Source organism: Acanthaster planci, linkage group LG06 (assembly GCF_054643075.1).
Source record: "Acanthaster planci isolate LZ-2023a linkage group LG06, COTS_SCS, whole genome shotgun sequence".
Taxonomy (NCBI): domain Eukaryota; kingdom Metazoa; phylum Echinodermata; class Asteroidea; order Valvatida; family Acanthasteridae; genus Acanthaster; species Acanthaster planci.
Window position 1 is genome coordinate 3,372,515 of NC_141782.1, and position 16,489 is coordinate 3,389,003.

At 40.6% G+C, this 16,489-nt stretch overlaps 1 protein-coding gene across 1 annotated transcript; it reads right to left on the reverse strand.

The window, feature by feature from the left end:
- Positions 1–406: 406 nt before the first annotated feature.
- nae1 (NEDD8 activating enzyme E1 subunit 1) lies at positions 407–16,439 on the reverse strand. Its single transcript, XM_022245217.2, has 14 exons — positions 16,326–16,439; positions 14,199–14,363; positions 13,197–13,299; positions 12,184–12,263; positions 10,290–10,399; positions 9,590–9,699; positions 9,020–9,082; positions 8,132–8,347; positions 7,027–7,160; positions 5,750–5,825; positions 3,867–3,993; positions 3,002–3,138; positions 2,309–2,379; positions 407–1,513 (listed from the first exon to the last, which is right to left on the reverse strand). The coding sequence occupies exons 1-14, from the start codon at positions 16,397–16,399 to the stop codon at positions 1,354–1,356; spliced, it is 1,626 nt and encodes a 541-aa protein (XP_022100909.1). The 5' UTR covers positions 16,400–16,439; the 3' UTR covers positions 407–1,353.
- Between the last annotated feature and the right edge of the window lie 50 nt (positions 16,440–16,489).

Genomic DNA, 16,489 nt, shown 5'->3' on the forward strand with positions numbered 1-16,489 from the left:
CTCGAGCAGAAGTACCCCTTCATCGGTTGAAAAGAGCCACATTGGTTGGGAGTGTTCAATTTGTTCAATAGCACCCTCTCTCAGTCCAGCTCGAGACCCATTATCTCCATCAGATTCTCTGCTCCACTGGGATTACAAACAGGTCCTTGCAACAGCACTAGTGTATCTGACTTTTGAATGCCTGTGTTAGTGCTAATCCCAATGCCTCTGACAACTGTGTATCTTTGCCAACAAGAAGACTCTAGCCAGTGTTACATAACTACCAGGGCAACTTGAAATAGGTATTTTGCCTCCTCACAGCCAAAAGGTTTAATAAAGGGAATTTTTCCCAACCTTAAAGATCTTGGCTGTCCACAGCCTGATGAAAATCAGTATACATTTAAAAAGCTCCATACTCACGTCCGCATTTTGCAATAGGTCTTTTTCTTTTATTGGCATCTATTACTAAAGCTATTATCCTAGCATTCACAGTCAATGGAGAAGTTTTTGCCAACCTGTTGTTTTAAATTGAGGTGGAATTGTACATGTATGTCCCATTTTCATAAAACTAAAGTCCAAACATACGCAAGATATGAGGTGCAAAACTCTAGAAAGCTAAAGTGCATTACCAACAAAATCTGCGTTGATATTGAACACAATGAACAGAGACCTTTGATCATTTCTATCTCCCAACTCGCATGCAGTAAACAAAATGTGTTGCTTTTAGTTCTGGCCATAGAATTTCATAAAATTGAGCCAAAAAGTAACTAGACTTCAAACACCAGTCCGTGCTTTGTGCATAACACACAAAACGAGTCATATTGATGGGTCAAGTGACTTAAAGAAAAACGGGGGACATGTTTGCTGTGGCTGAATTTTGCAAGACAAAGTACTGGAGCACTGAGGAGCATGCTGTAAATGTATTTCTTTTAGTGTGTCTTTTTGATAACAGTGGAATACTAACTGAGTCAAGCATTACCTATTCCCAATGTTTTGCCTTTGAAATTGGAACCGGAACTGCATTAATCCCTTACGAAGAGCAAACCTGACTCAGCTAGAATTTGCAGGATTATACATCACGACACAAATGCACTAACTTGGTCTGTAGTTGTGGGGACCACATACATTTTCTTTGGTGTTACTGTGGCGACCTAAACCATTGTGAGGTCACTGCAAGTCTCCAATAACTCAGTCTACGTTTTCTTATCAGTAATAATCTTCCCCACAACTTCATTGCAGCTGGGGCATTCTGACAGCAGAAACTTGTGGACGTGTGACTTTGCAGTGGTCGGCCAATTCGCAGGACAGTGACATCAGTCCAGGTATAGGTGATTCTAGCTCCCTTTAAAGATGTACATCGGCACTGTCACATCCTCAAAGCTGAAATGTGGCAGAGGTGGCCGTGATGCCATTGTAGATGTAGGTGTTATTGAAGGGGACAAACTGGTGGGTGATGATCTTGATGACTTCCTGGGCAGCTGCGCCACCGAGGAAAGCGGCGACTGAGTGCAATTCTGCTGCCCCATAGCGACACCTGAATTGTAAAATGAGCCAAACAATCGATGAATCCCACACTACCCATGATGCAACACAGCTTTAACAATATCAATGTCCTGCTCATTTTAAAAAATCTGGCTGGGCGTTCTCCTCTAGCATCATGTTCAGCCCCAGATAATTGCAGACAAGACCCCAAGCCTGAATTCAAGTTACAAGCTAGTAAAATTAACTCCAACAAAAGTAATCCTTTGTCATTGTGCACCCAGTTTCTCCTGGCATGGTTTTGTGCCTGGTATTGGGAAGCGCCTTATGCATCGTCTTTACTACAACACTGGGCCCAGAATGCTCACAGGGTTAATGTTTCATGAACAAACCCTTCTGGGCATGATCAGAATAACTTGGGTACAAATTACAGAGACGTGGGGAAGGGAAGGAGCCTCACTAGTCTAAAAGTGGGCACGGACAGGAGGTCTGGTTTTCATTTAAAGCAATACAAAGTTCTTTTTATCATCACTAAATTCTATGGGGGGGTAAGATGGTAACTGTGGGTACAAGGGGAGCCCTTGCCTAAAGCAAAGGACTGTGTTCCATCCCTTATCCCCGACACCTCATCAATCAACACACACATGTATTGCGAAAAACGGCAACGACTTCAATTTCAAACTTAAAAACCAGCCAAATGTGACTAAGGAAATATCACTGTTTAATAGGACTATTTCGTGATGGACAAAAGGTCATTCCTCTCTCTTCGCATGTAAAGTTTTTAATTCGAATCATCTTCCATCTTTTTTAATGAACATTTTCAATGTTTTTGTTAATTCAGACTGCTTACATTTCATTGATGTAGTCATCTTTCATCGTGAAGTTGACTCCCCATTCGTGCAGGATATTATGAACACAGCTCTAAGGGACAACACCAGGACAAAAAAGATGCATTACTTTGAGGGCTCGTAATTTGACAGTGGCAACCAGAAACACAGTCATAGAGACGATCAAAACTATTTGAAAAGTTTATTTCCAAAATGTGATCAGCGTCATTTTGGTATCTTTCAGAATCCTATCTTCTCTTAGTTGTCTACAGTCAGTTTCTACAGCTTTAGGACAGCTAAACACAACTAGAATGAGTCAAAATAGTGAACAAGAAGTTTTGGGACACATGGCACATTGCTAAAACTCTTCAATCTTTCATCATTGTGGAAATACTGTATGGTTTTCAAATGGATATATCTCATTTTGGAAATAAACCCTTCATTCGCAACTACATGTATGAGATTATTAAAGTGTTCTCTAATACTGGATTATTTACAAACTATCACTTATCAGATTTCTGGGAAAATGTCTCCACAACAGTTCTTCGCGAAATCCCTTAAACCAGAACACATTATTCAGACCAGAGACAGAATATTACATAAAAAGAAAGCGATTTTTATTGAAAGGAAAAACTGGCATACGGCGCAAATTAGCACAATATAGGTCTCCGTTTACAACGCTTTCTGAAAAAAATTAGGATGTTATCACAAAATACCTTCAACTTGAATGTGTCCCCTTCCACTTGGTCATCGTAACTACCAGGAAAGCGGTTGTACTGATTGTAGAACCGATCGGCAGCCCGCAGCAGGACGTACAATACCACCTCACTGTCTGGATTCTCTAGATGAGATGCTATGTATGAGGGAAAAGAACCAAGACAAAAAAGGAAATTCCATGACTATGAAAAAATCATACCTGACAGAATACTCAGCACAGCATGGCTCGCACATGTACATAGGGTTCTTTGCACTAGAGAATGTAACTCAGGCAAGGGTAAGTTTAAAGTAACAACTGGGTCATTCCATGAGGTTGGGACACAATTTGTGACGATGTCCTTGTTACATGGGTAACTTTCACCACCTGTCATGACCTGTAGAGTAGATCATTTATTCTGTAAAAATAACACACACCTCTGTATTCAGCCTTGCAAGATGTAAAACAATGTCAATTTGGAATCCACATGCAGGGATTAGCTGTTCATTTATAAGGAACCCATGTAACAATTAAAATGGTCGTAAATTGTGCCCCAACCTCATGGAATGACCCAACTATAAAGTTCAACCAATGACACTCGAACAATGGATGGTTCGACGAGTCATTGCTGGCTGGGGTCTAGTCACTGCTGGCTATCATCACTATGTACAATGTAGGGAACCAATGACACGACAATAAATGTAGACATCATGAATGCAGCTAGAGTAGCAGCCAACGGCAAAATGTGAGTGAGGATTGGATTTCATAGAAATGTTTGACTAGAGTATTAAGAGGAGCTGAATGCCACTTATGCAGTGGTAAGAAGCACTTTGCCAGTGGTCAAACTATATATAATCGAAGTCGCCTGAAGATAGCAGCATCCTAACCTATATCAGAAGCACTGCAGGTGTCTCTGGTGTACTCCTGTGCCAGTGACCGGCACCGGACTAGCCGGAGAAACTGAGTGTTCTTGCAGAACAGTTTGATTTCCATGTCTGGTATGCTGTCAGGAGTCTGAAAATAAAAGAGGCATTGCTCACGTCATAAGAATAACAACTTTCTGCACAAGCACTAATTTCATTCAGTAACCAGACAACTGTCTGCTTTTCGGTGCCCTTGAATCTGAAATCCATACTGGCGTTACGATGCAAACTGCTACACTTCGCAAAATGGAAATCTTTCCTTAGAACTTTGCACTGAGGATAGCACACATGTACATTGTTGCAGTGTGTGCTTTTCTATGGTGATCAGTGGACCGAGGGCCCCATCTGACTCTGTAGGAAAGTGGCATGTAAACAAAACGTGACATCATTACTACATGTAGGCCTATGCAACCCACAAAAATTATGGCACTGCAGATTCTCGCCTTCAAAATAAGTACTTCTGCAAAACAATAGAGTACCGAAGTGTGACGTCACTGTGAACCAGAAAGTGCAGTGCAAACGAATGGAGTACGCGCGCGTGTTGGTTCACACGCTCATGCCTTTTACACACTAATTGTGCGCGTGACGTATTCACTTCGGTACTCTATTACAATTGTTGCCGAGCCCAGCTGAGGGTGCTATCTGCCCCTGAGGGTGTACAAATCCAATGGACCCAGTCACTGCAGGCAACAATTGTATTGTTATACCATGGTAATAGATTACACTAGAACGGCCTTACATGTGTAATTCATGCATAGTTTAATGCAAGAGAAATTAAAACACTTTGACAATCGAATTGAAATTGAAACGTGTACTTGAACAGCAAGTTAGACATTAAATTACAAGGAAAATAATTGATTACAGTGTCCTTTGTTGAGCTGTTTTTTGGGGTTTTAGTTTTTTTGGGGGGGGGTTGGGAAGAGGGAGAAATTTGGAGTTTTTAACAAACTGGTTTACACAGAAACCTGGGATTCATAAAGCATTGGGGTTTCTGTCGACTGGCTGAATTTCAAAATATTATAAACACAAAATGCCATCGAAAAGCACTGGCAAGATTGGACAGCATGCATCGACGACATGACCGCTTACATAAACAACAATGGCAGAAACAGTGATTAGAGCATACTTATGTTTCACGAGAATAGCTGGGTGCACGAATAGACGTCTAACCCACGGGTCTCGGTCATGGTCATGATAACACACAGTACTTCACTGTACCCACACAACACATCTCCTACAATAATTAAAGCATAGTATCAGCGTGGCTGTCCATCCTAGTACCCAAGGTTACACAATTACAATGTACTGGACACGACACATTGACCGTGGGAAAGATCACCGTTATCTGTCATTTTTTGTAGCACAGCAACATCGCCAATGCACTCGATTGAAATAGTGCACGCATGCTTATGGCACATCTCGCGATCAATTCACAACCAATAAAAATTCACTGTAGCTGACTGTGGTACAGCAAATACCAATGGAATCAGGTAAAAGACAATGACTACACACTCAGCATTCCACATTTTATTATTGCGACATGGAGACAAAATAAACTGACAATTCACAGCACATTTCTTGTCCTCAACTATTTACGACTCATCCTAAAAGTCTCAATTACCCCAAAGTTGAAGAATCCAAGACAGAAATAACCTACACCCATTTGTTTAAGACCACTTTTGCAAACAATGACCCCACTGATGCTGTAAACTGATGGCATTGCACATCCTGGATGTTTATGGTATATACCTGTATGGGGAACATGTACACCAAGGTTATATGAATACCCCTATCGGAAGCTTACAGTCTCCCCCAAGGCTAAAACGGGCACAAGTAGACAGACTTACTTTTCCTAATGAGACAAGGATCTGGTGCACCCTTGATGCGACCGCTGCAAAGTCCTGCTTGGCTTGCTCCATGTACCTACATGAAATAAAGTAAAAAATAAACCTTGCCCGATGATAAAATGGATGCAGATGGCATGAGAAGGCGTCACAAATCTGATGTGGTATGCAAAAAGACTTTGTGCATGAATGAACAGGGTTGGTGATTTTTTTTGATTTTCACAAAAAAAACAATTGAATCAGATTTTTAAAGATTTATATAATATTTTTTTAGTTGATTCAGGTTTTTTTATATTGATAAAAACTGGAGAAATTTGGCTTATCTATCTATTCTAAAGCAAATAAATTTAGCTATATATGCATTAATTTCCTTTTGTTTATTTCATTTGTTACATAGTCAAACAAGTTTGGATTTAAATTAAGAAATTTAAATCAGGTACATGTAGTTGGATTAAATTCACAAACCACCTTAAATACTGTCTAAGCCCAAGTGAAATGCATGCAGTATGTATTCCCACAGAAGAAATTTCCCTCAGAGATACAGGTTATAAAAGTAAAGTACCAGGTTTTAAACTGGACACTAAGTTTTGATAAAACTAGAGTTCACGGGAATTTGTTTACAAGGCACTCATTCCTAATAGTCAATGAGTGAACAAAAGTGTCATCAATCACACGTACATGTATTTATTCACATCTTACATGTACATACAAAATGCTGGTATTTTACCTTGCTCTCATGAATGATGGGACATTTTACTAATCAGCAGTATAGTCACATCGTCCTTTGTGTGTGCACTGTTTAGTGCATGTACAGCTCAGCATGAGCACTAGTTTTCATATAAATGTGTAAAAAACCACAGTGTTCCACCCAAACCAAAAGAAACTAAAGTACCACGGTCCTGTGGTTCTGGGCTTCAGGAGGGTGATATTAAGTAGTTTTGAACTTGGCAGGCGCCATGGTACTTGTGTTCCTTGGCAAGGTACTTTACTACAATAGCTTCTCTTCAATCAGGAGTATTAATATGTACCTGATGAAAGAGTTCAATTTTCAGTGGCATTAGTGCGAAGTGAAAACCAAGGAAATCAGATGATCCAAGGAAGAGTTACACACCTGGGTAATCACGGCAATAGGACCCAATGTACAGGGGCAATAACTGTGCTGTGCTTTGACACCTTTGGGTATAAAGTGCTATAAAGGCATCACATGTCATTACGATAGCACAAGAAGTAAAAAGCAAAATCGTACAGCACAATTGTTCAGCACAAGAAATGCAACTCACACACTCTGCAGTTGGATGTATCTCTTAGAGTCTGCCGTCATGTCTGGGATGGAGCCTCGTAAGGGCAGCTTGCCGTTGCCTTCATTGTCTACAAACTGCTTGGCGGCTTGGGCAATCACCCAGAAAGAGGAACTCTGCAGACACAATGAACGCACATCGTGAACTCACATTTCAATCTCTGATTCAGCATCATGTTATTCATTGGAGCTGTAAGCAAATCGTCACAAAACAGGTCAGGTCAGATGTGATTTGAAGGCATGCATCGCGGATGTTGTGATGACTAGCATCATGGGAATCTATGAGGTGATGCAGAGAACCGGAGGACTGAGCATTTCTGACGGTTTGCAATTGTGGGGCTGTGCAACCCTGCAAGTTTGTGATATTGATGTGTTATAATGTGTAAGGACATTGCCTTTCACTTTTAAGTGTCCTATGTAAGCAACGATACACATGTATGCTATAGTCTGTTAATGTGCAGTGTGTATAGTTAAAGTTTGATCATTGGGAGCTCTTGTTATTTTGTTATTTCAGGCAATGGGGTTTTTTTTGTCACTCCAGGATATAGCTTGTAAGGTTGCCTGTGACATTGCTGGTCACCAATAAATCAAGGCTACAAATATCCTCCTGAGTCTGCCTCCGTCTCTGTGCATGTACCGTGCAGGTGCTCATTCCGTTTCATAATAGGACCGGGCCTCCTTGTGGCGTTCCACTATACTACCACAGACCTTGGCCTTAAAGGTCACATCTAGACCCAATGTCATAGCGCTGCTTCACAGCTCATCTTGTGCTCAGAGAGCCTTCAGCTGTTTCATAGAGACTGTGGGGCAGTAAGCACAGCAAGACCATGCTCGGCCCTGAAGGGAAATAATTGCTTAAACCAGGGATGCAACAACAGAAACTGTCCTACAAGTGTTTTCTTAAAAAATGCAGGAATTCAGAAGAGACGAAACACAGTGAATGAGCGCTGACCTCTGCTCAGTTAGTCCAACTATGACAATGGTACATTTACATGTACGTCATTGATGAACACGGTAACATTTAGGGCTAAAACTTTATCTCTTTGTTACAATTCTCTGTTTTTCTTGGAATGAATTGATAGCGGTACCTCCGATGTCAGATTGACGCACGATGGATCCCGGAGTATGTCTTGCACCCCACTGGGAACTCGCGTTGGTAGCACCGTGGCGTTGACACTCTTGATGGCTTCGTCAAAGTTCTCCTCTATCTCTGGTACACCATCCTTATTGACAAGGATACCGCTGCGGATCATCTGGCGAAGGCTCTCCTTCTCCTTGTAGTTCTTGGGAAAGTCACTCCCGTGCTAGAAAAAACAGGTGCATTTAACATAAGACCATTCAACAAGAGGATTGTAGCATCCTGTTGCTTGCTCAGTGTGAAATGTACATGTAACATATTCAGTACAAACTTTCACTGAACAATTTAAATTGAAAATATTAAAACTAAAACAAATCGAACTTCCATTTGATATGTGTCGTGAACATCTTAGAGATTTCTGAGCATATTTTCCTAGTTTGTTAAGTTTTGTTGGGGCAAAACCCATTAATATAACATGTTCCAAATGCAAAATACATCTTTTAAATTTGCAGTACGCGCTGCTGCATCTGGCTCAGTCCAGCCAGCCAACCCCGGCAAACTCGATGGTCGAATGGTTAAGACATCTGGACTAGTAAACAGGGGGTCATGGGTTCGAGTCCCACCTGAGGAAAGTTGTGATTTTTTTCGCAAGCTCTCTGACAAACACTGAGCATCCAGTTTTATACACATTGGTGTAAGGGCAAAACCTTTTATCAAAATTAAAGTTTTTGAGCCTATAAAAAGGTGGAAATTTGACAATCTGAAACTCAGGTTTTTTTGAGTGATCTTAACTCAATGTCAGATAAACAGGTGTAGGTTTTCTGTTTTTTTGCATGTAAGGCATTTCAAGCTTTTTTGTCAGAAAATTAATTCTCTCTTTGCACAGACACAATATTACCTCTGCTTTCCACTTCTCCAGAAATTTGTAAATGAGGATGAGATAAGGTGTATGCATGTGTTCCTGCAAGGAATAACACAAATAGGTGTAAAAATTACATTTTTGAAACATCTAAGTCGGTTGAATAATTTTGTACATTGCTAACAGCGTTTTCCCATTGAATACTTCAAGGCCCTTAATAGAGTGCTATCAGCTACAACTGACAACAATCTGTGCACAGGGACTAATCAAGAGCAGACAATCAAAGGAGTGCCAGTTGAAGACGAGGAAACAACCATGGCAAAGCAATGCTTTGTTGCAGCTTATTTGAATAGCTTGTGACTTGAACTCTGACTGAAGGTCTTGTGTCGGTCGGTCTTGAGAATGTCTCAGAATTGTTCTGCGATGGCCCAGTGGGGTCTTATGATGGTCTTATAGAGTCTCAACTGTAACACAAGATCCAGTTCTGATGACACAGAATCTTACGCTGGATTGAGCATGGTTGGTGTTTCAACCAACCACCTTCTCCGCTTCTTGCCCCAGCCCTAGCGTTTGGATCTACAGGGATATACATATTTACATATGATTCACCTGCTTGGTCATTTGGCTGAGGTCCAGGGAGTCAGCAAACTCCACCAGCCCAGGGAAGGGGCAATCCAGACGGAGATCATCCCTGGCATTGTCCGGATGAGACTCAATCACTGCAACAAACAATGCAACATGTGTGAATTTCTGCACCCTTGTAATCTCAATGACTTACAAATCTTTTCGATTTCAAAATATCTGCAACTTGCAAATCACTCGCCACCTTTCAAATCTTTCACTAATTCCAATTTTCAATCAGTGCTGCATACATATATCTACGTTTGGAAATCTCTTCTACTGTATAATCAAGACTCAACCGCTACAATGAGCAATGTTGCAACTTCAAAATCTTTGCTATAATCAAGATTCAACCGCTACAATGAGCAATGTTGCAACTTCAAAATCTTTGCTATAATCAAGATTCAACCGCTACAATGAGCAATGTTGCAACTTCAAAATCTTTGCTATAATCAAGACTCAACCGCTACAATGAGCAATGTTGCAACTTCAAAATCTTTGCTATAATCAAGACTCAACCACTACAATGAGCAATGTTGCAACTTCAAAATCTTTGCAACTAGTACACATCTGTTTCATTGCGAGCACAAGACTCATTGACTCAATCATCTGGAAAAATACCTGTTGAAATTCTCATGGTCATTGCAACTATAACATAAGAAGAGCCGCGTGCAAATCGTATACTCACCTGTGTGCTCCTTCACGACCAAACGCATGTAACCAATGAAACCATAGCTTCTGCACACCAGCAGCGGTATCCCAGCATTCCATAGTGTGGCTGCTAAATCTAGCAAGGTCCTGTCAAGGTTGCATTCAACATACAGCACAGATTTTATGGGAATCTTTATAGTGATCATATGCACAATATTCATTGTGGAATCAGACAGAAATGAGCATAAGGGAGTTACGTTTTGTTACCAGTATTTTGGTGGACTTTTATAACAGTCAAATATTATAAGGCACAAAAGGCCACTCAGGGTGAGGGTTACAAGAGGAAGAGATGTAAATAGGGAAAAGTATGTGCAGGAGTGAAAGACAAGTTTCAATTATGAGTCAAATTTTCATGTTACACTTGAACTGGGAGTGGTTATAGGCAGTTGAGAACTGGATAGACATAATGAATTTCAAAGGACAGACATACGGAATTTCAAAGTAAAGCAGCGCGCCGCAGGGAACTTGAAGAATGCATTTCTGAAATAGCTTTTGGGACAGTGACTCTACATTTGCATGTACTGTTAGTTAACAAATACATATCGATAATATCCGATATATTGATTTTGCTTTGATATCGGTATGAACGATACCAATTTATCATTGGAATCGATATAGAAAGCGCCCATATAATGAAAAAAATGAAGCTATAATACTAAAATTGTTGTTGTTATTGACAATATTTTGTCTTGAAATAAAAGTCTCCATTTTTCGTGGCCAAGAATAGCAGTCAGCAAATTCACCTTTGATTTGTTTTTTCTCTTCACAAAAGCTTATAAAAAGTAGTAAAAAGTATTCAGCTATGTGGTGTGCGATGATTTTTTGCATTGTTACATACATTTGGCAGGGCACCTTTGCACACAAGGGAAAAAGCGTAAATAAATAAACTGTCAAACACCCTTGTGTCTGGGTGCCAAACCTCATTGGTTATTAAACGCGCGGCGCAGCGGAGCTTTAAAAGCCGGAAGCCATGAAGCTCGAAGATTGTTTTACATATGGCTGTGACTTCAACATTAGTGGTACTTGTGTATTCTTGCATATATGACACCGGACAAAATCGTCGAGTGGTTAAGAAATAGCCATTGCCGGAACTTGTATGAATGAGGCATCAGATTCATGCTTCCTCTCTGCATATGCGCAGTAGTATGGGTGATATATATTCATGTCGTATTGTGGCGTAGCAATTTCATCAATGGTGCCTGGTTGAAGGAGGAACTTGCTGTTCTGGGAAGCAATGCATGAAGTGGACTGCTCAGATCACGGACTGGCCGGAGTATGCATGCCTTTGCATTTGAATCCCGTTCTGACAGCAGGCTGCTGGAGTTGCCAGGTGCTCTTTTGTTTAGGGAAGATTAAAAAAGCACGCAAATTCCAGCAGACTTATCGCGTGCTGCATGGTTAGGACCAATTGGTAGGGGCCTAAGCCGTCTAACTGCAAAAGGTGTTTGGAATTATGCCATTGGTTTTGAGCTTACGAACATTCTCCGAAAATCCAATATATCGGTATTATCAACATCGGGCTGCTGATATATCAATATCAGCAATTATCTATAATCCCACGGAGCTTAGTATAATTACTCCATCATTTCAATGGAAGGAACAACGGCTGTAAAGAAGTGTCATGTACTTGTACATGTAGAAAAATGTAGACCAAAAATAAAAGACAACAAAGGTCTACCACAAGCACAGGCCAAGTAAGGATGGTAAAACTTCAAAAAGTAGAACCCAGCTGGCAATTATCAGCACTAATCTTTTACTGTTGGGCATTTTACATACTGTTAGTTACAGAGAGATGGCATGGAAGTACACGTACATGTACGCAAACTAGAAAGGTTTTCAAAAATTACAAACGGTACAAGCACACGTCTTACCTTTCAACAAGATCTGTAGCTATGACAATACTGAATGATGTAAAATACTGCGGGTTGTTCTCCAAGAGCTGCTCTGGGCTCTAAAAGTAGGTACAAACAGCAACATACAACATGTATCTCTTGTCATTTAGGGAACATTGACACATCCACAATACTGAAAATTGCACAGATTAGTGTTTCCCTGGAGCATCTGGCCATCTGTGTCATCTTGTGAATAACCTTCAGCTCCTCCCTACATTTGGTCCATTCTGAAGTCAACTGCACGCGATAGCTGCACGTACACATGAACAGATTTGCATTAGTGAGCAGACTAAGAGCTACTTGTTTCTGACTTAAAAGCCCAATGATTGTAAATGACAGAGAAAGTGAAACTTGAAAGTATCTAGTACATTAATGGGGGAAATGTTACTGGCGTACGGACTAGACCCGTATAAAATACTGTATACTTTTCAGTCAGAAGACCTCAATGCACATGCAGGTCATTTTAAAAGATCTCAAAAACTGGGTGAATTCTGGAGAGCAAACTTCACTGAGATAGAAACTAAGTACCAGATTCTACTATGGACACTGCATAAATATTTGCAGAATGATATGCTGAATCTGATGCTGTTACAATGTACATGTACATGCAGGTGCACTCTTAAATCCAGACATGAATCAGAGGCTAAGTCCAATTTGAACAGCAGCCATCAGTCAACCTCTGGCTGATTTGGCTCGGGGCCTCGGTTTAATTTTGTGCAAAGGCTACTTGTAACTGGCAAAATTAGCAAAACTGTAGCAGATCAAACTCGATTTACAATAAAATATATTGGTGAAACTGTATGGAACTTATTGCAAAGAAAATATGCATGGATTTGAACTTATTTCTGTGTATGATATGCAACACAGATTCTGAGAACGTTTTACGTAAAATGTTTTATGTACCTTTAAATTAAAATGAATCAAGGGGCTGTAAAAAAGCAAATGAGCAAATTGGACCAACTGAAAGTGAATGGGGGTAACGCTGTGCTTACTTCTTCCACAAAGTCACCCCTGACATCACTGTTGAGTTCCAGCAGCAACTCCGTTGTAATCTGCGCCCTGGATCTGCCCAGGCTGTCCTTGTCGAGGAAGAAGCTGAAGCAGGAAAGGACATGTATCAAAAAAAAGTGACAAACTCTCTTTGCAATGAGATGTGAAGTTTTCAGTGGTGAGGGTGGCAAGTTAAGTAATGGGTTTCCAGTAGCACAATGCAGTACTGTTACACCAAAGCACTTACATGTACACACAGACATACGTGTTCATGTACATACATTGTACATGTACATATACCAACATGTACAAGATTACACCAAGTACCACAGGCTGACTTAAAGTGATCCCGGTGATGCAGTGGAGTATTTCCAGCGATTCTGAAGAAAGAGGCAGGCCCTAGCTTGACCAGTACTTGTACTCAATTTCTCTAAAAAACAAACTGTGTGCTCATGAAATGAAGGATAAAACGTAACGTGCAATAATATGTAGCTAAATGCATGTTGCCCAAGGAAAGCCATCCCCCAACATCACAGCCAAGTCTAACCCAGTGTGGTTTATACATCTAATCCCATCCAGTAAAATCCAATAAATCAAATCTGACCATACTCACCCCATCTGTACCCAACCCAGCCCATCTTCACACAACTTTGTGTAAACCTTACATGTACAAGCATGTACTTAGTGTGGACCCGTGAACAACACTGAAGGTCCATGTAATGCAGGATGTGTGAACTTTGTGTGGACCACATGAACAAGTACATGTATCAGCCAAGTCCTCACAAGTTAGTCCTTTCTAGAAAACCACTTTATGAGCTTTTTGGGGTTAAGAGTTGTTAACAGCAAAACTCAGAGGAACGATCAGGAAAACCATCAGCAAAAAAACATCTTAAACAAGTGTTCACAATGCAAGAAAAATTAGTATTTTTTCACTGCACGAAAACAGAGGAATGTCCACACTAGGTACCAGTAGGTACATGGAACGGAAGCATGTGAGCACGTACTTGTTGCCGATGTCTTCCCCTTTGATCTTGTTGCCATCGACGATGGAGAAGGAACCGATCCCTGGCAGGATGAGGTTCTTGAGGACCTCTGTTCCTGTAGCAGTAGCATTGATGAGGCACACATGGGCCGATTCAAGTGCTGCTTGTCCATGGTCTCCCCACAACCTGTTACCAAGCATGCAATGGAACACCATACGATGGGTTACTCATATCAAAGAGCGATTCTATACAAAAGGGACACAATGTATAAAACTTTCAAAGCTGGGACACTAATTTTGTCGTGATTCCATGAAAAAAGTCATGATGCCTTTGTCATGTTTGTTAAGAAAGAATTCCATATCTGACCATCACAATTTTCAAATGTTGCAAAGACCACCAGGTTTACCCTACTTTTATAACCTTTCCCTACTGGTATGATGGATGCCCTTTCCTCACTAAAATTACCCTAAAATACATGTATATTGGGTTATATGACACTTCAAACTTATGATGGTCCAATGTGGCATTCATTCCTCTTTTTGTAAAGAGTTGCCAACTGGCAAAATGGCCATTAGACAATGGTGGAATCTCTTGCAACGGGGCCTATAGTCTCAATTTCATGCCCCATATTTTTACACACCAGAGCCGAGGCTAACTCACAGAAAATGTCACAGGCATGTCTTTGTACTGGGGCTCATTTTTGTTACACACCGATTTTACATTAGTATTACCTTGAGCAGGACACACAGGGGAAGTTTGTACAGTATTTGTACAAAGACTATCGCAGTCTATTATTCATTTTGTTATGCCATGGTCATAGATAGTGAATTTTTATTGGTCACGAATTGATCACGTGCTTTGCTACAAGCCCGCATGTATCATTCACATGTCGTGCACACTGGCGATGTTGCCGGGCTGCAAAAAATGATGGATAATGGTGATCTTTCCCAGAGTTGATGTGTCGTGTCTACTGCGTTGTAATTGTGTAATCTTGGGTACGAGGGTGGATAGCCGCAGTGGTACTAGAACAAGCCAATTACTGTAGGAGATGCGCATGCTCTGATCTCTGCATCTGCAATCCAAATCACCAGCTTCTCTTTTCGTCTGCTCTTCAATCTTGTCAATACTTCTCAACAGTATTTGGTGTAAGTAATTTCTTGAAATTCAACCAGTCGACAAAACCCCCAGTGCTTTACGAATCTGAGGTTTCTTTGTTAAACAAGTTTGTTATAAATCCTAGATTCCCACCCCCCCAGGTAAACAAAGGACGTCACAATCAATAATTTTGGTTGAAATTTAATATCTAATTTCCTGTTCATGTGTTTCAATTTGTCAAAGTGTTTTTTTTAATATTTACATGTATCTAGCATAAGATTGTTGCAATGAAATCTATGGCCGTGTATAACAAACCAATTCCTTCAGTGACAGGGTCCATGGGTTTTGTACACCCTCGGCTTTGCCTCGAGTGCCATTTGTCCCCTCGGGTGTACAAATTACCATGGACCCCTACAACGCAGGCAACATGCAACAATGGTTAAACTTGTACAACTGTGATGGAACATATCCATGCTGTACACGTGTATGTAGCATGCCGTTGGTACCATGTTGGTACCCACAATCATGGGTGCTTTCCAATTACTTAGAACTGCAAACCAGAAACCTTCTGACATTTTTACAGATCCAGACTGAGTTTGGCATCAGATGACAATCAGGAGTGAATCACTGTAGAAAATGAATGGCCCAAATTGAAACCAAAATTTCACAGATTTAAATTCTACAAACTGGAAATCACCCAAAGTAATACATCGGTGGTTTGATTAACTTGATGTTGTGAGTGATCCATACACGACAAAAGGATTTCATACAACTTCAAAAGCCCTTTCGTGGAATCTCTATATTTTTGGTTCAAGGGCCAATGATACGGAGGGAGTCCAGCCTGGGACTATGCCTAGGTGATCATCACCCTCCGACTCATACTAGCCTAGGTACATGTAGTGATGTACGTGTACATCATGTCGTCAGGCATGTCAGGCAACGAAGCTCTATCTAACAAGTGGAGACTTTATTCAAATCAATATTCCTCGTAACCCCAAATACGTTGCTATTATTAGAAAAATAACAATACTAAGTTAAAGCTCTTAATGCTACCTTAGCTGACGGTCATATTTTTTCTCCTTGTCAATTACCGGACTTCCCCTGGGCGCAGCCATCTTTGATGTCATTGGAAAGTCGACTATTTAGATCTATTCATGAAATTCAGAAAATATCTTCTCTAAAATTTAATTCGTAATATATTTTTCTTAATTGTAAGC